Here is a 19,323-nt window from a genome sequence, read left to right on the forward strand (position 1 = left end):
GCACTGCATTTTTTTTTTTTTTTTTTTTTTTTGCGGTACGCAGGCCTCTCACTGTTGTGGTCTCTCCCATTGCGGACCACAGGCTCCGGAAGCGCAGGCTCCGCGGCCATGGCCCACGGGCCCAGCCGCTCCGCGGCATGTGGGATCTTCCCAGACCGGGGCACGAACCCGTGTCCCCTGCATCGGCAGGCGACTCTCAACCACTGCGCCACCAGGGAAGCCCTGCACTGCATTTTTAATCACTAAGTATATCCTGGTGATCTTCCACATTAGTACCTGGAGGGGTTCCTAATTATTTTTTACAGCTGTATAGTATCCCATTTACTTATGTGTGTGCACATGTGCACACTCACAGGGAGAAAATAGATTTAACCAGACCAAACCAATGGACATTTAGCTTGTTTCCAATCTTCTGCCATTATAAACAATGCGGCAATGGGCACCCTCATATATATGTCATTTCATATGTCTATGAGCACGGCTGCTGTGTAAAGGGGTTTAATAGGACTTGGATAATTTGTATGTCAACTAGTTTAAACACTACCCTGAGGAATTCTATTATGCACAGCATTATAACAATTTTGAATTCAAAGCAATGCCATATTTGACGATGTTTTTCATTGTTTCGTTTAAAAGACCAAAGGGAGGAATCTCTGTTCCTTGCTGCTATTGGTGGAGGGAAACGTTTCTTTTCTCGCTAGTAAGAAAATACAATTTAAAAAATATTTATTTTCCTTAAAAATCTTTTAAGAGGCCCTGCTTTAAATGATAAAACTACTGAGGGCCGCACACCTGCAAAAGGGGGAACCACTTTGTGCTCCCTGCTGAAGTGAGCCTGGAATCAAATCCTCTTTGATGAGTGTTCTCATCACTTTGTTTCCTAGCATCAGTTATGATCCTCTGTCACCTGAATTTCCATACTCATTAAACAGGTCCATCCATTAAATCTTAGAACAGTTTTCCTCTACCTTTCCCCTAGTGAAAAGCAAAAGGTGTCTGATTTTGGTATTTGGACATTCATAAAACCTACTGATCTGGACACAAGCAGGAAGTCAAGTGATGCCCATGGTGACAGTGATGGAGTGGATGGAATCCCAGCCATACCTGGTAACCATTCAGGGCCCATGGGGGCCAACAGTTCACAAGGAGATAAAATAATAGCTCCACAGCTGAACTGCGAGCACGTTAGTAATGGGGAGCTGGCCTTTCTGTTTTCCCTGACAAGAACTCCACTGCCCATCAGAGGCTGGGGACTGCCGTGGTTGCGCAGGGGTGAGAGACGCCAAGTTTTGAGGAAGACTGCAAACTGCTGCAACAGGAGAAAAGCGTCCTTCACTGCTTGGAGGCATCTGACGAAAACTGAAAATACATGCTGAAATAGAGCGGACACAGCCAGATCCTTGCTGCTGGGACGGCACCAGGACACCAGTAAAATCTGAGAGGGTAGAATTTCCTCATCTTCTCTAAGTTACCCAGGGGCCCCAGGACATCAAGATGACTGAAAAAGGAAAGGTCCTGGTAGAGTAACAAAAAAATGTGTAATTTATTTACTCATTTAATATATGCCCTGCTGGGACTTCCCTGGCGGTCCAGTGGTTAGGACTCTGCGCTTCCACTGCAGGGGGCACGGGTTCGATCCCTAGTCAGGAAACTAAGATCCTGCAAGCTGCACAGCACGTCCAAAAAAAAAACCCAAACAAAAAACAAAACAGGGCTTCCCTGGTGGCGCAGTGGTTGAGGGTCCGCCTGCTGGTGCAGGGGACATGGGTTCGTGACCCGGTCCGGGAAGATCCCACATGCCGCGGAGCGGCTGGGCCCGTGAGCTATGGCCGCTGAGCCTGCGCGTCCGGAGCCTGTGCTCCACAACAGGAGAGGCCCCAACAGTGAGAGGCCCGTGCACCGCAAAAAACAAACAAACAAAAAAACGCCCCAAAACACATTTTGCTTACTTCTCCCCTATCCTCCACAGAAGAGACTGCCCTGGGAAAGGCCTCCAATAAACTCTTCACTCTCACACCCAAAATAGTCTTTTCAGTCCTCATTTCGGTCTCTGAGGAATCTGGAAGGAGCTCCTAAACCGCCTTTCTCCGGCACCAGTTTCCAAGCCGCCCTCCTGCGCCTCCCCTCCTCTTTGAGGACTCCGGTCCGTTGTGGCCCTGGCCGGCTTCCCCTCCTGCACAGGCCTGAAAGTATCACCATCACGCCCACACAGCCTCGCCTCTGTGCTCAAATCCCTCATGCTGTTCCAACCAGGTCCTGAGCTCCCCAATCTGTCTTCAGCTCAGGCTTCCAGACCCCTGAACTGGCAGACATAACCTTTTGTCCAAAATTGACCTCCATCATTTTCTTCCCCAAACCTGTGCCTGCAACATTCACCTCTCTGCACTGTCACCCAGAGCCCACGCCACCCTGTCTCCCCTGGGCTCCACCTTATTCTTCATGTCGCCGAGTTCTAGAGCTTCCATCTCCTGAGCACGTCCTGAATCTCTCCCTCCCCCTCCCCACTGCTGAGACCTCTACCCCACCTGCTGTCCCCACCCTCACTTGTGCATTGGTAACTGTACACACTTCTACTATGTACATTATTCTAACGTAATTTTATACACCACAGCCAGGAACATGAGTGGGGTTTAGGTAGACTGTTTAAAAAGACTCCTTCAAGGGACCCAGCTCCCCAGCTACTCCTAGGCACATCTATAGGAACTTCTGAAATAAGGCCCCTTTCTCTGGGCTCTACCCCACACTGTACCCTCTCTGCTTTACTCATGCTCTTTCCTCCTTCCACACTTCTGTTCACACTCTTGCCCTTCCCTGCCTTGGGTGGACCTTATCCTCTTTCAGCATTAAGCTTATTGGGGGTGGGGAGTTCCCCCTCTCTGTAGCCTCTCTTGGTCCCTGAATAATACCTATAAAAGTGCCCACTCCCTCCTCTGGGCTCCTACTCTACCTAGGCATACTTCTATTACAGCATCTGTGTTCCTTTATTCTGTTTATTTGGTGTAGATGAAACAATAATTCTTTTTCAAGCAGATACTACTGTTTTCTATTATTTTCTTCATTTAAACATAAGGAAACTAGGATGAGAGAGAAAAGCTGAAGAAATTCTGGCTACTTTTTTTCAAGGAATTCATGATAGAGGATTTGGGTTAGATGGATTTCAAAAAAACACAGAAAGTCATGGTTTTTTCTTATATTTTCCTTAAAATACTTGAGTTATTTATAATTAATAATGACACAATTTTCCATAAACTCTGCTTCGTTTAGCTAATCACAACTATGCTATGATTATCAAGAGCTAATCACACCTGTCAGTGGACCCGTATCAAGGAGTACTAAACCTTAGCACACTTTCAGACGCATGGTAGGTGGTCAGTGAACTGATGAGCTGGAGAGCAAGTTATTTGCCTATAAACACTGAGATATATATTTTTAAGATTTAGATTACTGGTACTTTTCCTGAAATAACAGGATACATATACATAGATACATATCTATGTATTACTTCAGGTAAACTCCTAGTAACCTAGATCTTAAAAATGAGTCTAATCGTTCATCAACTTCATTGCCTTTTCCTTATTTTTTTTTTTTTTCCCCTCCTTTTTGCGGTACGCGGGCCTCTCACTGCCGTGGCCTCTCCCGTTGCAGAGCACAGGCTCCGGACGCGCAGGCTCAGCGGCCATGGCTCATGGGCCCAGCCACTCCGCGGCATGTGGGATCTTCCCGGACCGGGGCACGAACCCGTGTCCCCTGCATCGGCAGGCGGACTCTCAACCACTGCGCCACCAGGGAAGCCCTTTCTTAAGTTTTTATAAGGAAAATTTCAAACCTATACAAAGACAGATTGTAGAATATTTAACAAGAATAGAAAGAATAGTGTAAGAATAGTGTAATGAATACCACTCAGCTTTGATAATGATTAAATAGCCAATCTTCTTTTATCTGTATCTTCTTTTACTGTGACACAACTTCCTCATGTCAGACCATTTCATATGACACTTTTGGCCTCCTCAAGGGTGAAGATATCGACACAGAAAACACTGCCTGCAGCTGGCAGCACCAACATCTAACGAGGTCCCTCAAAAAACGGCAGGCACAAAACTGTGTCATGTGACATCCAGTTACAATTTCAAGTGTGAGCCCTTTAAGTACATGAAAATGAATTGTCTATGCTTAAAACTCTGTTATATTGGGGAAAGCTATATTAACAAGCAAGTAAATACATTCCAGCTAACAAAATTTCTGTTTGCTTATTTTTCTTTCTTCTAACAAATAATATTAACTTTTAGACATGATCTTATTCCTCACATATTTTCAATCATTTCATCAATATTTTACTATTAAAAATCTGACATGAAGTTCCTTTTCTGACACAAACAGGAAGAATATTTTCAACAGAAGAACTTAAGCAACTAAATTGTTTTTTAACCCTTAGAAAGTAGAGTAATAATAAGGTCTCGGTAACATTATTTTAACTGGCAGATAAAAAGAAATGAACTCAACGCTCTCCAATAAATTTCACACAGTATAGAAAACTGGGAGAAAATTTGGCACGCAAAACTAGCGTGTGATATTTGAGAAGAGGAAAGCTGGAATGGGAAACGGGTTAAGGCTGATAGAAAATAGTTACAAACACTCACCTTGTTGCTACCTAGACTGTAGGATGGAATGAGATCCTGTCGGCTGCCAGACAGCTAAACAAGAAATAAAGAGGGGGATTAGTCCTTCATGTGCAAAAGTACATAGATCTATGGTCCTGGAAATACAAGACTTTGAAAACCGAATCAACAGAATGTTGAAGTTGGATGGTATCAGACAGGCTGGCAAGACCAAAGTTACAAACTAGACTAGTGGTCTTTGGGACACTGTCAGGTGCAGTTTTTTTTAAAAAAATTGAATTAACATTTTTTAAGATGGGAGGTTTGTATAACATCAGATATCCAGTGTACACTGAGGCAACAGCTGGCTGGGCCCGAGTAAGAGACGCTTCATTTGTTTATCCCCTTCTATTTAAAGGATACCAGGTTACTGGTTACCCTACCCTGTCCTAATCGGACGACTCCTTTCTCTGGGTATTGTAGCAAATGTATACACGCAAACTATTTATTTTAAACCATAGGATTCTAAATACCAAATCTCTGCACATACCAGTGCATTTTAGTAGATCATTTTCTGAAGGAATGAGAAGATATTTACGCTGAGTTAAAGTGGTATTTTTTACTGCCTGAGAATGTTCCCAATCTTTCTGTCTGAGATCATCAGTGACGTCACTCAGTCTCGCGGGGCCACATGGGCCCTCCAGCCTGAGACCCGTCCTGCCTCTCACTGGGTCCTCTCCAACACCAAGGCTAAGGGTCAGCTGCTCTTTATTTCAATGCTTGTACCATGGTTTTTCTGGGTAACAAGTTCAGACAAAGGTGTACTATCTCTCATATTCATATCTTTATCAAAAGTAAGGAAAGTAGAGATAAATCACAGTTTATAAACCTAGTCCAGACTTCTCCTCAATTTATAAGTCATTCAGTTTGGCCTAGAAAATTCAAACAGTTTCCCTAGGCACTCGGCTAGTTTTGCTTTAGTACAACAAGCACTCACCTAACAGAGTCAGTGTGCCAGGCACTGGCGACATGAAGATAAAGGAGAAACATTATAGAGGGACTCATATGGGAACTTTCCCTGTAAAATCAGGAAGGGCAGTGACAGAGGGGTGCACCGATGCTTCAGGGTAGAGAATGGGGACACTTAAATCAGTTCATAGAAGGAAATGATATCCAAGATGAGATTCAAAGGATGGGAAGGAGTTATCCAAGGAAAGAGGAGCGAAAGCAGAGCACAGAATGGGGTTCCAGGTACTCACTCTGTTCACATTTGGAGAGCTAATACTCCTCCTATTCAGCTTCCCTTTTCCTGTCAACTGTTCCTTCACTGCAACTTCCTGTCAGTCAGAGAAAATACAGACGAAAAATACACATGAGAGACACACTTCCAAAGTAACAGTATCTTAAAGCAGGCTGAGCTATGGACACATTCCTAGTTCTTTAAAGGACGGCTGTTACTTCACACGACAGAATGACTCAATTGCCATCACTGTGGAATACTCAAAGTTAATTCAACAGCGGACAGGTTACCTGGATCATTCTTTTCTGTATCTACTGACGGCCCCCTTGAAGCTGGCCAGAAGTCAGTCCCAAGAGAAAGACTGTTAAAAGCAGACCATTCTCTTTTATTTTTCATTCGTATTTTTGGTTAAAAAAAAAGTCTCAACACTGTCACATAAAATGGAGCTCAGGGTTTCTCTGAGGCTTAGGTTTACGGCTGGCACTTCTGTTTTCCCTTCTAGAGATCCACTCCGAGGCTGTGGAGGCAAAGAAGGGCACAGCACTCTACCTTCTGTGACATTATGACCCAGTATCAAGGAATTTCTAAGATACTTAGCCACCAAGAGTTACATATTCTCTTCCACTACTTCCAAATGGCCACTAGATACCATTTAGGGTCTTGCAAAAAGTAACTTTCCAGTAGCGCCTGTATCTTCAAAGACTTACCCAGCAAGTTTAATCTAAATTAATATGCTCCACTTAGAGGCTTCAAACGTTTAGATGTAACAATAATGTGACTTGTGGAAAGTCAAACCCAGAGTCAGGCTGGGCTGGCACCATGGCCACCAGCTCTGTCGGCTGACCTGGCGAAGTCGATCTAACGTGAGAAGGTTCTCCACTGCCAGCACGCTCCTGAGGTATTTCTCAATATATGCCTCCGAGTCAGCAGAAGCCGTGTTTTCAACATTAGCTGCCATTCTTGCTAATGCTTCTCGTTCCTCTACTCCCTGGGCATCCTGGAGAATGGAAAATTGTATATTAAAATTAAGTACCTTGCAGAAGAAAATGTTACAAAAGCTTCCTGATTATACAAATACACACAAGAGTACTGAACGAACAAATGGGATGTATTCCAAATTCCATTTTAAAGTCAGCTTTTGGAACTCAAAATGCATTTTCCCACGGAAATCATGGTATAAATGGTGGTTCGGTTCACTTGAAGGCTGGTTAAACACAGAGCAGCTGAAACACAGCACATTTTCAACAAAACTGTTCTCTCCTACATTTCCATTGCAAACAAAGACATTCCTGGTTAGAAAGGATTTGGTGGGCTAGCTGGAAATCTAACCACAATAGTACTTCCTGAACATATCTTGGGGGGCCAGAGGGAGGACTGAGGAGCTGGGGTACCAGCTGGATACGTCTGGGATCCAAACAACTCCTGCAGGAGACAGACACAGGTATGGAGGCTAAGAATGGAAAGAAGGGCTGGGTTCCAACCCTTTTGCTAAGCCGCCTCCCAGACTACATATTCCAAGTGTGGTCTCAATCCACAACTCTGCAGTGGCAGAGGCCGAAGGCTGGAAGCTGACCGAGAAGAGAAGTAACTAAGCAAATTCTCACTCACCCAGCTCCCTGGACATAACTGGTCCAGGCATATAAATGGGATGTTTGCAAGTCAGGGAGGGACTTTGTTAATGTAGTCAGGTATCTCAAGCTCATATGGCTCATAACAAAGTACTCTTCTCAGGAAAAATGAGATACTTTTTTTTACTGGTGAATTTGTTATAGTAACGTCAAAGACTACAAAATATATATCCGCATGCCACTGCATCTTAAGATACCATCGACTTTAAGAAAAGACATATACCACTAAGGAGGGAAAAAAACTCTGCCAATTAACTTTAAGATATCATCAATTATAAGACACATTCTAACTTCAAAAATATTCTTTTAAATTTACATAAGCCTTACGGGCTTCCCTGGTGGCACAGTGGTTAAGAACCTGCCTGCCAACGCAGGGGACACCGGTTCGAGCCCTGGTCCAGGAAGATCCCACATGCCGCAGAGCAACTAAGCCCGTGCACCACAACTACTGAGTCTGCGATCTAGAGCCCGCGAGCCACAACTACTGAGCCCACGTGCCATAACTACTGAAGCCCGTGCGCCTAGAGCCCGTGCTCCACAACAAGAGAAGCCACCACAACAAGCAGCCCGCACACTGCAACCAAGAGTAGCCCCTGCTCACCGCAACTAGAGAAAGCCTGCGTGCAGCAACGAAGACCCAAGGCAGCCAAAAATAAATAAATAAAATAAATGAATTTATGTAAAAAAATTTACATAAGCCTTAGAATGGATAAAATATGGAAAAATTCAGAAGACAGCTTAAGTTCACAAAACTTTTGTCTCCTACAGTAATTCGTTTGGGCCCCGGAATCATCCTCATTTTACAAATGAGGAAAGAGGAAGGTCAGGTCGCATAATTAGCAAAAGAAGCAAGACTAGAATTAGGTCTCCTGACTCCTGATAGAGTATTCTTTTAACCACTGAATATCCTGATTTTCTAAGAAAGAGGATACCTGAGTTTTAAAGAAATGTATATATTATATATCCATGTTATCCACACAAGAAATAAAACATTTCCATTTCCTCAGAAAGTTCGACCCCTACCCTTCCCCCAAGGCAAGGTCGTTTCTTTCACCACAGATTAGTTCACCTGTTTTAGAAGTTCACATAAATGGAACGACACCCTTTGGCGCCTGGCTTTTCACTTAGCATAGTGATTTAGAGATTCGTTCACACAGTTCATTTCTTTGTATGGCTGAGTAATACTCCACAGTATGGAGATGCCACAATTTATGTATCCATTCGTCTGTTGATGGATGTTTGGGTTGTTTCCAGTTTTAGGTTATTTTGAATTAAGCTGCTTTGTATATTCCTGGGCAGATCTTTATGGATATATGCTTTCACTTCTCTTGGGTAAGGACCTAGAAGTAGAATTACTGGGTCACGGGGTAGGTGTCTATTTAACTTTATGATCAGCTGCCAGTGGTGGTATCATTTTACACTCCCATTAGCAATGAAAGCATTCTAGCTGCTTTAAAAAAAAAAAAAGGAAGGAAGGTGAAACCATCTCTTGTTGCTCTCTGGTCTATGACTACTTCTTTTTGCTACCAAGCCCTCAAAGCTTCTGTAATATGGAACACAAAGAACTTTTCCAGGCTTTTTCATGATGAATTCTAGCTTTTAAGAAGCTTTCTATTTTATTTTGAAATAAAAAATAAACTAGTGTAGTCCTTACACTATAAGCTTTAAGTCTCACTTTTCCTTTGTCTTTATCATCAGGATTTGATAATGTGACCCTAACACTTCCCAACTTAAGACATTTAGCTAATTATTAATAGGTAGCCCCATCACGTGAGGCTATGTGTTTATCTTTCCGCTGATTTCCCCACATTTCTGCCCTTTGAAAAACCGTATCACCTGAAGAATAAAAGCACTGTTAAAGAAGATAAGAAAACTACAAATGGGGGACTTCCCTGGTGGTGCAGTGGTTAAGAATCCACCTGCCAATGCAGGGGACACGGGTTCGAGCCCTGGTTCAGGAAGATCCCACGTGCCGCAGAGCATCTAAGCCCATGCACCACAACTACTGAGCCCGCGTGCCGCAACTACTGAAGCCTGCACACCTAGAGCCCATGCTCCACAACAGAGAAGCCACCGCAATGAGAAGCCAGCGCACTGCAATGAAGAGTAGCCCCCGCTCGCCGCAACTAGAGAAAGCCCACACGCAGCAATGAAGACCCAACACAGCAAAAAAAAAAAAAAAAAAAAACTACAAATGAGGAGAGAAGAGAAGAAAGATGATGGGAGAAAAGGAAAAACTGAAGATAGTTCACTGCAAGTGTCACTGTTTCTCAACTGCATTCAAACCGTTTTATAGAGTTAAGATCTGAAACAACTGGAAAAAAGAGCAAACACTCAGATACAGAGAATAAACAGTAAATCTCTAACCCCACATATAAGTATACAAAGAGTAATATATTCCAGATCCAAGATTTTGCAGCTTGTCTAACTCAAAAAGGGGCTCAATTTTTAAATGGTCAGCAGGCTCCAAATTAAATAAACAGTTAATATGTGCTATGTAAGCCTAATACTTTGAAGGTCCAGGCAAGAATTAGTCACTATTTGACATTATTTGAGAGGAAGAGTGTTCTGTGATATAAGTACTCTAAAACAAAGCCTAAGTACTGTGCAATCTTTTCACTCTTCCAAAACCTGATCTGTCTTAAAATATATATTGTCCATCTATTGTTCAAATAATCAACAGAATCAATCAACAAGCACTGAGCCCTTGAATCAAGAGAATGAAGGCACCATGGATGGTGTGCTTAGGAGGGAGTGCTCGCCCCAGGGTCCCATTCCCATTTTCCACCCCCAAGGGCAGCACAGCCTGGACCTCCCCACTCACTCCCCGATTTTGGATAGTCAATGTGGCAGAAGGAGCCACTCTTGTCTTTTTTGTTGGGTCCTTTTCTTAGACCCCTCACTTCTCCTACTCCTGTAAGGAAGGCCTTGTTACTAGCTATGTCAATAACCAAGTGCACAAATCTGTCTAAATCAGGAATTAAGTACTAGGAAGCACATATAAACTACATCCTCCAGCAAGCTCCTGTCAGGGGTATTTTCAGCTCTAGCTGTTTGATTCCTGTGCATATCTGAATTAGCTCAGAAAGAAAAATAATAATAGTAACTATAATAATAATAGCAATTACAATTTATTGTTTAGCATGTACACAATTTGTGTATATTGTCTCATTTAATCCTTAAAAAAAAACCCTGTACAGAAGGTATCACTAACCCAATTTGATAAAAGAAAAAATTTAGGCTCAAAGTAACTTACCCAAGTTCACGTCACTAAGAGGTGACAGAAACAAGATTTCTGTTTCATTCCAAAATGAAACCCTGAAACTCTATGTTATGCTGTGTTGCCTTCCTTCAAGGGTTATACCCTCTTCTGTGGGTAAAAAGGTGTTGATTTGCTTTTCAAAAGATTCTTCTTTAACAAAATACTAAAACCAAAACCTTTAAAGCCACACAAGTACATTTTACTCTGAATCAAGTGAAGATTAGGAAATTCCTCTACAAATCTATAACATTTTCCTAAATATACATTTTCATTTAACACACATTTCTTGCATAGGTGACTTTTCAGGGAGTTTGCTCTTTCTACATGTTTATTTTTAGTATATTCAAATTTCATATGATCCTTCACCTCTGGAATATTGGAGACAATTTCAAAGGTCACTCCACAGCCTGGAATAGAACTTCGATGTGACATCTTTTTTAGGAGACTCTGAGCAAAACCCTAGAGAAAAACAAAATAGAAGACATGGTTTCCCACCTCAAAAACTGAGTTTTCATTAACAAAGAGACAGCATAAACGACACCACATTCACTCTAACCAAAAAGGAAAAGAACATACTTCCAATGTAAGTCAGAATCCAAATCACTACATATAAGTTCCTCAACTTTGTCTTAGTGCCCCAAACCAATTTATATGATGCCTGCCACGTGACAGGTCCCATACCGAATATATGAAAAGTACAAACCCTAAACTCTGGAACCACACTAGGCATCTGGTTCAACTCTGCTGAAAGGCTACAGAAATAAGACTGTTGACTTCTACAAGATAAAATGACCTTCTAACGAAGATGTAAGGAAGGGCTGGTGACCCTTATCCTTTTTTGCACTATGAATATTGACAAGTCCAGGCATTAATTCTTGACCAAAGCAGGATCATTATGAAGAATGATTTAAGAGTGCATGGTCATTGTTTATGCTGACTGTGCTCTTTGCACGGTTAAGAATTGAACTGTTGAATTAATGCATAGATGACTCATTTGAAGATGTTGCTAAGACTGAACATCCTGTAGAGGTTAAAGAGAGCACGGATGAGGGCAGAATATAATTGGTGAATAAAGATAAGAATGAGAGAGAATATTAAACTGACACTGAACCTTTTTCCCTCATGCAAAAGCCAAGTAGGAAATAGGTAAAAGACCCCAAACAGAATAGGAAAAAAACTGTTTGGTCTCAGAAGTACATATTTTCACAAACTTAATAATAATTCAGTGATCTTTAGTTAACTTTTTAAAAGATTTTATCCTCTTAGAATGCATTTATTTCATCCCTTCACTCTTGACTCCAGACTTATAAGGTGGCACAATGGTTAGGAATCTGCTTACCAATGCAAGGGACATGGTTCAAGCCCTGGTCTGGGAAGATCCCACATGCTGTGGAGCATCTAAGCCCATGCGCCACAACGACTGAGCCTGCACCCTAGAGCCCGCGAGCCACAACTACTGAGCCCACGTGCCACAACTACTGAAGCCCGTGCGCCTACAGCCCGTGCTCCACAACAGGAGAAGCCATCACAACGAGAAGCCCACACACAGCAACCAAGAGTAGCCCCCGCTCACTGCAACTAGAGAAAGCCTGCATGTGCAATGAAGACCCAATGCAGCCAAAAATCAATAAATAAAATACATTTATTTAAAAATAGACTTCTGAGAAAAGAGAGACCAAGAAAAGAGTGAATGGGAGACACGGCATATACATACATCTACAGCTACGCCATGACCTGTATGTACTGATGCTCGATCGCCAAGCTAAAGAGCTGCAATTTTAACAGCATCACTGCCGGTCTTCATTCAAAGATTGATATCAGTGTGACATTTAGAACTAAAGATTAATTTTTAGGGGTGGAGATTACATCCAGGACTCTGTCAACCGTGACTGTACTCTTCTAAATGAAAAGATTTATTTTCATCTGTCCTGGTTTTAGCCAGTGTATTGAGAAGAACCCCTAGAACCAACCTCCCAAATAGTATCATTGCAGAACCAACAGCAGAAATTCTTTATATTCTTATCTAGAAGTTTTCTACTAAACTGGTTCATACGGCACAAGGTCCTTCATAACCTAGCTGCAACTGTGTTGATGCCCACAGCCATGGCCTCTGCAGCACACCCCGTCACACTCTGCTTCTAACGGTCCCCAAGCTGCCACGCCCTTTCCTTCCTCACCACCTCTGCACGGATATTTCCTCCTCTCGGTGAAATAGCCAGCGACTCCTCTGCCTGCCAACCACCCCTGCCTGCAACGGAGCAGCTCACATGCCCCCTCCTCTTTGAAGCCTTCCCTGACTGCACTCTCACCCTCTGAGCTGCGCTACCACAGTAGAGGAGAGTCGTCTGCTTATACACTCACAGGCCAGTGGACATTGGCTCTTTAAGGATGCAGATTATTTCTTATTCATCTTTTTACCCCAAAGCTTGACAGAGTACTCTCTCCAAATACACAATCAATGAACCAGCAGAGAGGACTGAAAGAAAAGAAAGGCACGGGAAACGAAATGGTGAACAGCACAAACAACAGCTCATCTGTGGTGAACATTCTCATCTTGTAGGACCCAGATGAAGAGTCAAAGACAAAAACAGTGAGCTTCGCCTTGACAGGGCCCTATGGCACCCAAAGGAAGGGCTGTGAGCTGTGCCTCTGCAGTAACAAAGATTCAGGGTAACAATTCAGGGTCGTCTAGGAGGAAGTCAGGCTGACGGGTTCCGGGATTGAAGCAAGCACGGTTATAGGACAGCAATAGTCAACTGAAAGAGAAAAGCTCAGAGCTTCACAGAGCCTGGGGGGACAGGAGGCCAGAGCAATCCTTCCACAGCCCCGCCCTCGTGTCTGACCCAGTCATTTCTTCAACTAGGATCAATGACTCACCTGCCGGCCGTGAACACTGACACAAATGCGCTTGCGTAATACCAGCTGCATGTCGGCCGGATGGCTGAGCTGGACCGTCACCCGCACGATGAGAAACACTCGCTCATCCGCGGGCGTGCCTTTACTCAGCTGAGGGCAGTTGTGCACTGCGGAGTCCCAGGAGGCTTCCGCTTTCACCTGCAGAGAAGACAGAACAGTCACCCCCTCCTCCTAAAACACAAAACCCCACAAGGAAACATCTTGGCTTGGGCTGAAGTGGAGCAGGCCACTCAATGAGTGCAGCTCTGCTAAGAGAACTGCCCTGGGAGACCATGGGAATCCCAGGATGTGGCCTCAGGCACCGACTCGAGGGAGTACAGAGCAGGCTGTTCCTGGCCGACAGCTAAAATTTATTTATTTTGAAAAATACTCAAACATAAAAGTTGCAAATTGAGTACAATGAACTCCTGTATTTCTTTCAGGTAGATTCACCACCTGTTAACATTTTGCCCTTTTCCCTCTCTCTCACACAAACACACACAGTATTGCTGTTGTTTTTTGGGTTTTTTTACTGAACCACTTTAGAGTAAGTTATAGACAGGTAACTCTGCATCTCTAAATACTTCAGCAAGTATCTTCTAAGAGCAAGGACATCCTGTAACTTAACCACAGGACAATTATCATATTCAGGAATTTAACATCAATACAATACTACTATATAATACAGAGTCCATATTCAAATGTTTCAACTGTTCTGACCCAGGATCACAAACTGCATTTAGCTGGCCTGTTCTTTTAGTCTACTTTCATCTAGGCTGGTTCCCCAGGCTTTCTTTGTCACTCACGGCACTGACTTATTAAAGACGGGTGCAGGTCCACTGTTTTACAGAATGCACCGCAGTTCAGGTTTTGCATCTTCAGAATACCACTCACTATGTGATGATGTGTCCTTCAGAGTATCACGTCGGCTTTCCTTCCTTAATATATTTTATAATTTTTCCAATATGCTCAAAATTAGAAAATAAGCCCCCAGTGTATACCCATCACTCAGATTCAAACATTATCATGTGGCTTCATCTATTCTTTTCCTCCCTTATTAAGAAGTCTTCACTAAAGCATTTCGAAGTCAGTCCCAAACACTGTGCCATTTTACCTCTATGTACTTCAGGAGCATTTCCCCAGAGAGTAGACCACTGCTGACCTGAACTATGAATTACTAACAAAGATCCTTCACCAGGAAAAGAAGTAAAACAGTGAATGGATGTGATCTGATTGGTCTACTCCTTCTGGAAGTGGTTCCCTTCTTTCTGGAAATCATATTGAAAGGTTTTCATTTATAGTTCTTGAGAAATGTAAGCACTGGAATGATTACCTTGCTGATTGTTTTCAAAGGCTCATGGAAAGGTTAAAGAAACTACTTTTCATCCAGTCTTCCCGAGTTATGCTTTATTTACCTCTCCATCATGCTGTTTGACAATCTGCAGTTCAAAGAACTCGTCCTCTTCTTCTCCAGTCAGGGTAGCATCCCATCCACCAGCTTCTGGGTCATCAAGATTATCCTGAGAGCTGAAATCATCAGCTAAAAGCAGAGAAGTTCCATTCAATATGGAGATCATTTTAAAGGATAACCCCTACCAGCTAAATTTCAATGTGCTTAGTAGCAGAATTCTCCTGCCTCAAATTTCATTTGCTGTTTGGCTCTGAAATCTTACATCACACAGATGATGACCATTAAACAGTTCACGGATCTTAGAGATGGAAAACACCTCAAGAAATTATCTAAATCCAATCTCCTACCTCCGTGCCTTATTTTACATGGAAGGCAACCGAAGCCAAGAAACCCAAGAGGTTACACCAGGTCAGCCCATAAATGTTAATGACAGGATTAGAACCCCAATTCCCTGTCTTTTAGTGCACTGAAGAAATGAGAGTGAGAGTGATTCCAATCATCCCACAGTTAAGAAACTGAAGGGCTGCCCTGTGGCCCTTTGGTTGTTCATTTCCAAGCCTGGCCCTCCCAACTCCCTATGCATCTTAAGCTTGCAAGTAAACGTCGAAAGTATTTCTTCTAGTACGTGGGCTTGTGTGGACCAAGAACGGGCATAGGTTGAACAGGGTGCTGCTCCTATCTTGGAATATCCATACTAATAGGTCTTCTTGAAGCTTATTCTCTTCCACTTTCTAACCCTCCTACACACACACACCCCTCACCTATCTAGGAACCTCAGGTAAGAACAAGACAGAGTCGCCCTCAGTCTCCAAGGCTCAAGAGAACAAGGAAGGATAGAGTGCTATGGCAATACATTAAAACCCCGACAGGTGGATGTACGGTGCCAGTGGCTAAGTGCTCTTCTCTGACTCCGTGTGGATATGAAAAACTCTCACAGGTCCAAGTAAGCCAAGCAGCACAGGATGCTAGATACCTGAGATGCTGTAACATACTTTCAGGGCAGAAGAAAACCACTGAGGACATCCAAGCTTGTCTATTTAGGATGGCTCATTTTAATACACAGTTCTTCTGCAGATGTCTTTGGAATTTAAATGCTGACTTTCAAACTTATTTTTAGCTCTTTAATCTACCTTTTCATTTTTATTTCCCTCCTCAGACAGAATATTTGTAAAATGTAGCCACATCCAAAATATTTTACATGAGGGGGAAAAAAATGACAGTTATTTAAAAAAAAAAAATAGGCAACACAGTGATGAATGGCACAAGAACTCACAGATAAAGTGAGAAATTCATTAGGTAATGCTAAGAAGACACCAGATAAAAGCAACATGCTACATAAGCATCACTAGTTATTAGTCCTTTCTGGAGAGGAGTCCTCCTGAGAATTAAAGAAGAAAATATCTTAAGTGTGGAAAACATTACTGCCATCCTAAACTGATGGGAGAACAAAGCACACAAAGCAGTATGGGTTGTAGAATGAAATGTGAGAACACATCACGATGAGACATACCTATCACTGTTAAAAAAAAATACTATTCTTACAGGAAATTCATTCTTTGTCAAGGATTAGAGTCCTTTGGCACACATAAAACAGACCCAAACCTTAGGCTTACAGAATTGCCTAACTGCGTACCTCGTTAGAATCTAAGTGTTACTTGGACACTAATTTGTCAGAGTTGCCTTCGGAAGGCGGCACCTCTTAACTTACCATTTAAGTCAAGGAATATAACGGGAATGTGTGTTTCCATCCCAGGAACCGGCGTCCTAAAACATAACGAACAACAGCATCTCAAATAAAGCAGCCTTTCTCAGCGGCATGTGCTTCACGACTCAGCCTTCATACATGCAGAGCAATTACAGGTCAACTAATGATAATTCTGGGTACTGGGTTAGCTATACTTTCACATCAGAGATGCCACAAAGACTTAACTGCCACTGCTGCTTCTTTTCTCTGGTGCTTCCATGTATAATTATCATACGCTCTGATATCAGAACTTAGTCTTAGAAAACACATATACCTGTTCATCACTGAAGTTGAAGCTCCCTTCTTTAAATGTACTTTCTTATAAAGTTATATACCTAAGGGCCCCATGTGGCTTAATTTACTATTTTTAATTTCTATAAAGTGGCAGAGAACATTTGCTGACAGTTCAGTTAATCTAGTACCAAAATCAAAAACACCTGGTGATGCAATTTTATTATGACTGAATAGTCTTTTAAGGGAATGACCCAAGTAATTAACATATTAACTATTTTTTTAAATGCTAAGTGCAATGGTACTAAATATTGATTTAGATTCTCAGAAATCTTAATTAGTTGGGCCAAAAACAATATTACTTAATAAAACAGTTTTAGGTCACAGTTATTCCAACTCATGAAAATAATTTAACACCTCCTCTAATTAAAACAACTTTTTTCCCCACACGCTATGGTAAGTCATCCATTAATCAAAGCAGAGGCAACACTCATAGAGAAAGTGGGCAGCTCCGTGAGCACAGAGAACTTCAGAAGACACAGGGCAGCACCCATACCATTCTGCCGGGGCCCCTGGGATCCCACTGCCGGCTGAGGGGACCATGACTGCGTTCCTCTCCTCAGTCAGAGTCAACCTCATCTCTAGTAGTTGAGCTTCACGGTCAGCATCATCCTCTGTTTTATCTAGAACATCAAGAATGAGGATCAAATACAGGGGTCCCACTTCTTGCCTGCTGTTTACGCTTTGTCCTACGTGATCCACAGGATGTTCCCATATTCCATGTATTGGTTGAGGAGGGTTCACTAGCAACTTATTACTTCCCTAATTCGTGACAAAAAGCTCACGATAAAAAACTAACTATAAGCTAGCGAGGCTGGTGTGCTCTCACAGAGACGCCGTCTGCAGTTCATGGAAGGCCTGCGGTGGAACAGCACAGGGATGATCTCTTCAAGAGTCAGAGGGCTCACGTGCCTCTGGACCAGAAATGAAGAAATGTGAGCATCCTCCTTTAGTTATTTTTGAGCAACAATGTTTACTGCACATACTCTATTTCCTCTTTGTTGGGGGGGAAGGGAGACCTATGCAAAGACATCCTTACAAGTGGATAACTGTCCTTTGGAAAGGATGTGACACAAATAAGCACCATTCCTATGTTCTCGCCATTCCCACTACTGATGTGTTCGTCTACTTTTATTTCATGTAACTGCAAATGGGAATTAACAGCACACTGATTTGGGGTGGGGGGGAATATTAGAAGTTGCTTTTCATACCATGTTTACTGACAAGCTTTTGCAGTTGTTGATCTAAGTACTCCTGACGCTTTGTTAACACATTTAGCCATTTTCTACGTAGTCTCTCTAAATCCCGATCCTAGAAGCAAACAAGGGGATTACAGTAAATATAACATCAAGACAATATATCTGAAACCGATACTCTATCTTACCTTACTCTAATATGCTTCAAAAATGTAAAGTATTATACCCTAACATTTTTATTACCACTACTAGTTGAATCCAACCATTATTCAGAATAGAAACTTTCAGAAATTAAAGCATTACTGTACTAGAGTAACACCATTTCTGAAAGGGCACTCTGATAATCCAGAACCAGTTTTTCCCTTTTTTTATTTTATTTTTTTTGCGGCACGCAGGCCTCTCACTGCTGTGGCCTCTCCCGATGCAGAGCACAGGCTCCAGACGCACAGGCTCAGCGGCCATGGCCCACGGACCCAGCCGCTCCGCGGCATGCGGGATCCTCCCGGACCGGGGCACGAACCCGCATCCCCCGCATCGGCAGGCGGACCCCCAACCACTGCGCCACCAGGGAAGCCCCAGAACCAGTTTTATTTCTATTGGCTCAAAGGGTAGAACTCCAAGCACTCATGCAGCTAATATCTTCTACAAGGTCTCTTTGCTGGATAAAAATCACAAATACTACTCGATAATCCTCAAATTTGTATCCCTTAGAACCATCAGAAGAACTCTTCAGATTTCTTAACTACAGCCTTCAACATGTTTCACCAGCATCTACAAATCATGTAAATGCTTCTCTCCCTAGTTTCTGTTGGGTTTCTTTTTTTTTGGTGGGGGGTGGGGGTGGCAGACGGGATGTTACCAACAGACTAACAACTCTACCAGTCAACACCTGACTGTGCTCCCATCTTACCTCATTTCCTTCTGTAATAACGTTACGTGACTGGGTAGATCAGTGGAATGCTGAGCATATTGGGAGTATCTGGATTTCACTAAGGCACTTAACCAAATAGCTCATGACATTCTTGTGGACAAGAAGGAGAAATGTGCAATGGATCTACTTG

General features: G+C 42.7%; 1 protein-coding gene across 2 annotated transcripts in view; it reads right to left on the bottom strand.

The window, feature by feature from the left end:
• The window catches only part of KIF13B (kinesin family member 13B), a 187,670-nt gene that overhangs the window by 41,966 nt on the left and 126,381 nt on the right, over positions 1 to 19,323 (bottom strand). For both annotated transcript variants that reach the window (XM_030879140.2, XM_030879138.2), the window contains exons 27-35: positions 18,278 to 18,377; positions 17,563 to 17,689; positions 16,740 to 16,795; positions 15,036 to 15,160; positions 13,603 to 13,779; positions 11,092 to 11,184; positions 6,680 to 6,832; positions 5,855 to 5,932; positions 4,638 to 4,691 (exon numbers count right to left, since the gene is read on the bottom strand). In XM_030879140.2, the coding sequence (XP_030735000.2) occupies positions 4,638 to 4,691; positions 5,855 to 5,932; positions 6,680 to 6,832; positions 11,092 to 11,184; positions 13,603 to 13,779; positions 15,036 to 15,160; positions 16,740 to 16,795; positions 17,563 to 17,689; positions 18,278 to 18,377 (963 nt within the window). The remainder of the gene's footprint in view (positions 1 to 4,637; positions 4,692 to 5,854; positions 5,933 to 6,679; positions 6,833 to 11,091; positions 11,185 to 13,602; positions 13,780 to 15,035; positions 15,161 to 16,739; positions 16,796 to 17,562; positions 17,690 to 18,277; positions 18,378 to 19,323) is intronic.

This window comes from Globicephala melas, chromosome 6 (genome assembly GCF_963455315.2).
Source record: "Globicephala melas chromosome 6, mGloMel1.2, whole genome shotgun sequence".
Classification (NCBI taxonomy): domain Eukaryota; kingdom Metazoa; phylum Chordata; class Mammalia; order Artiodactyla; family Delphinidae; genus Globicephala; species Globicephala melas.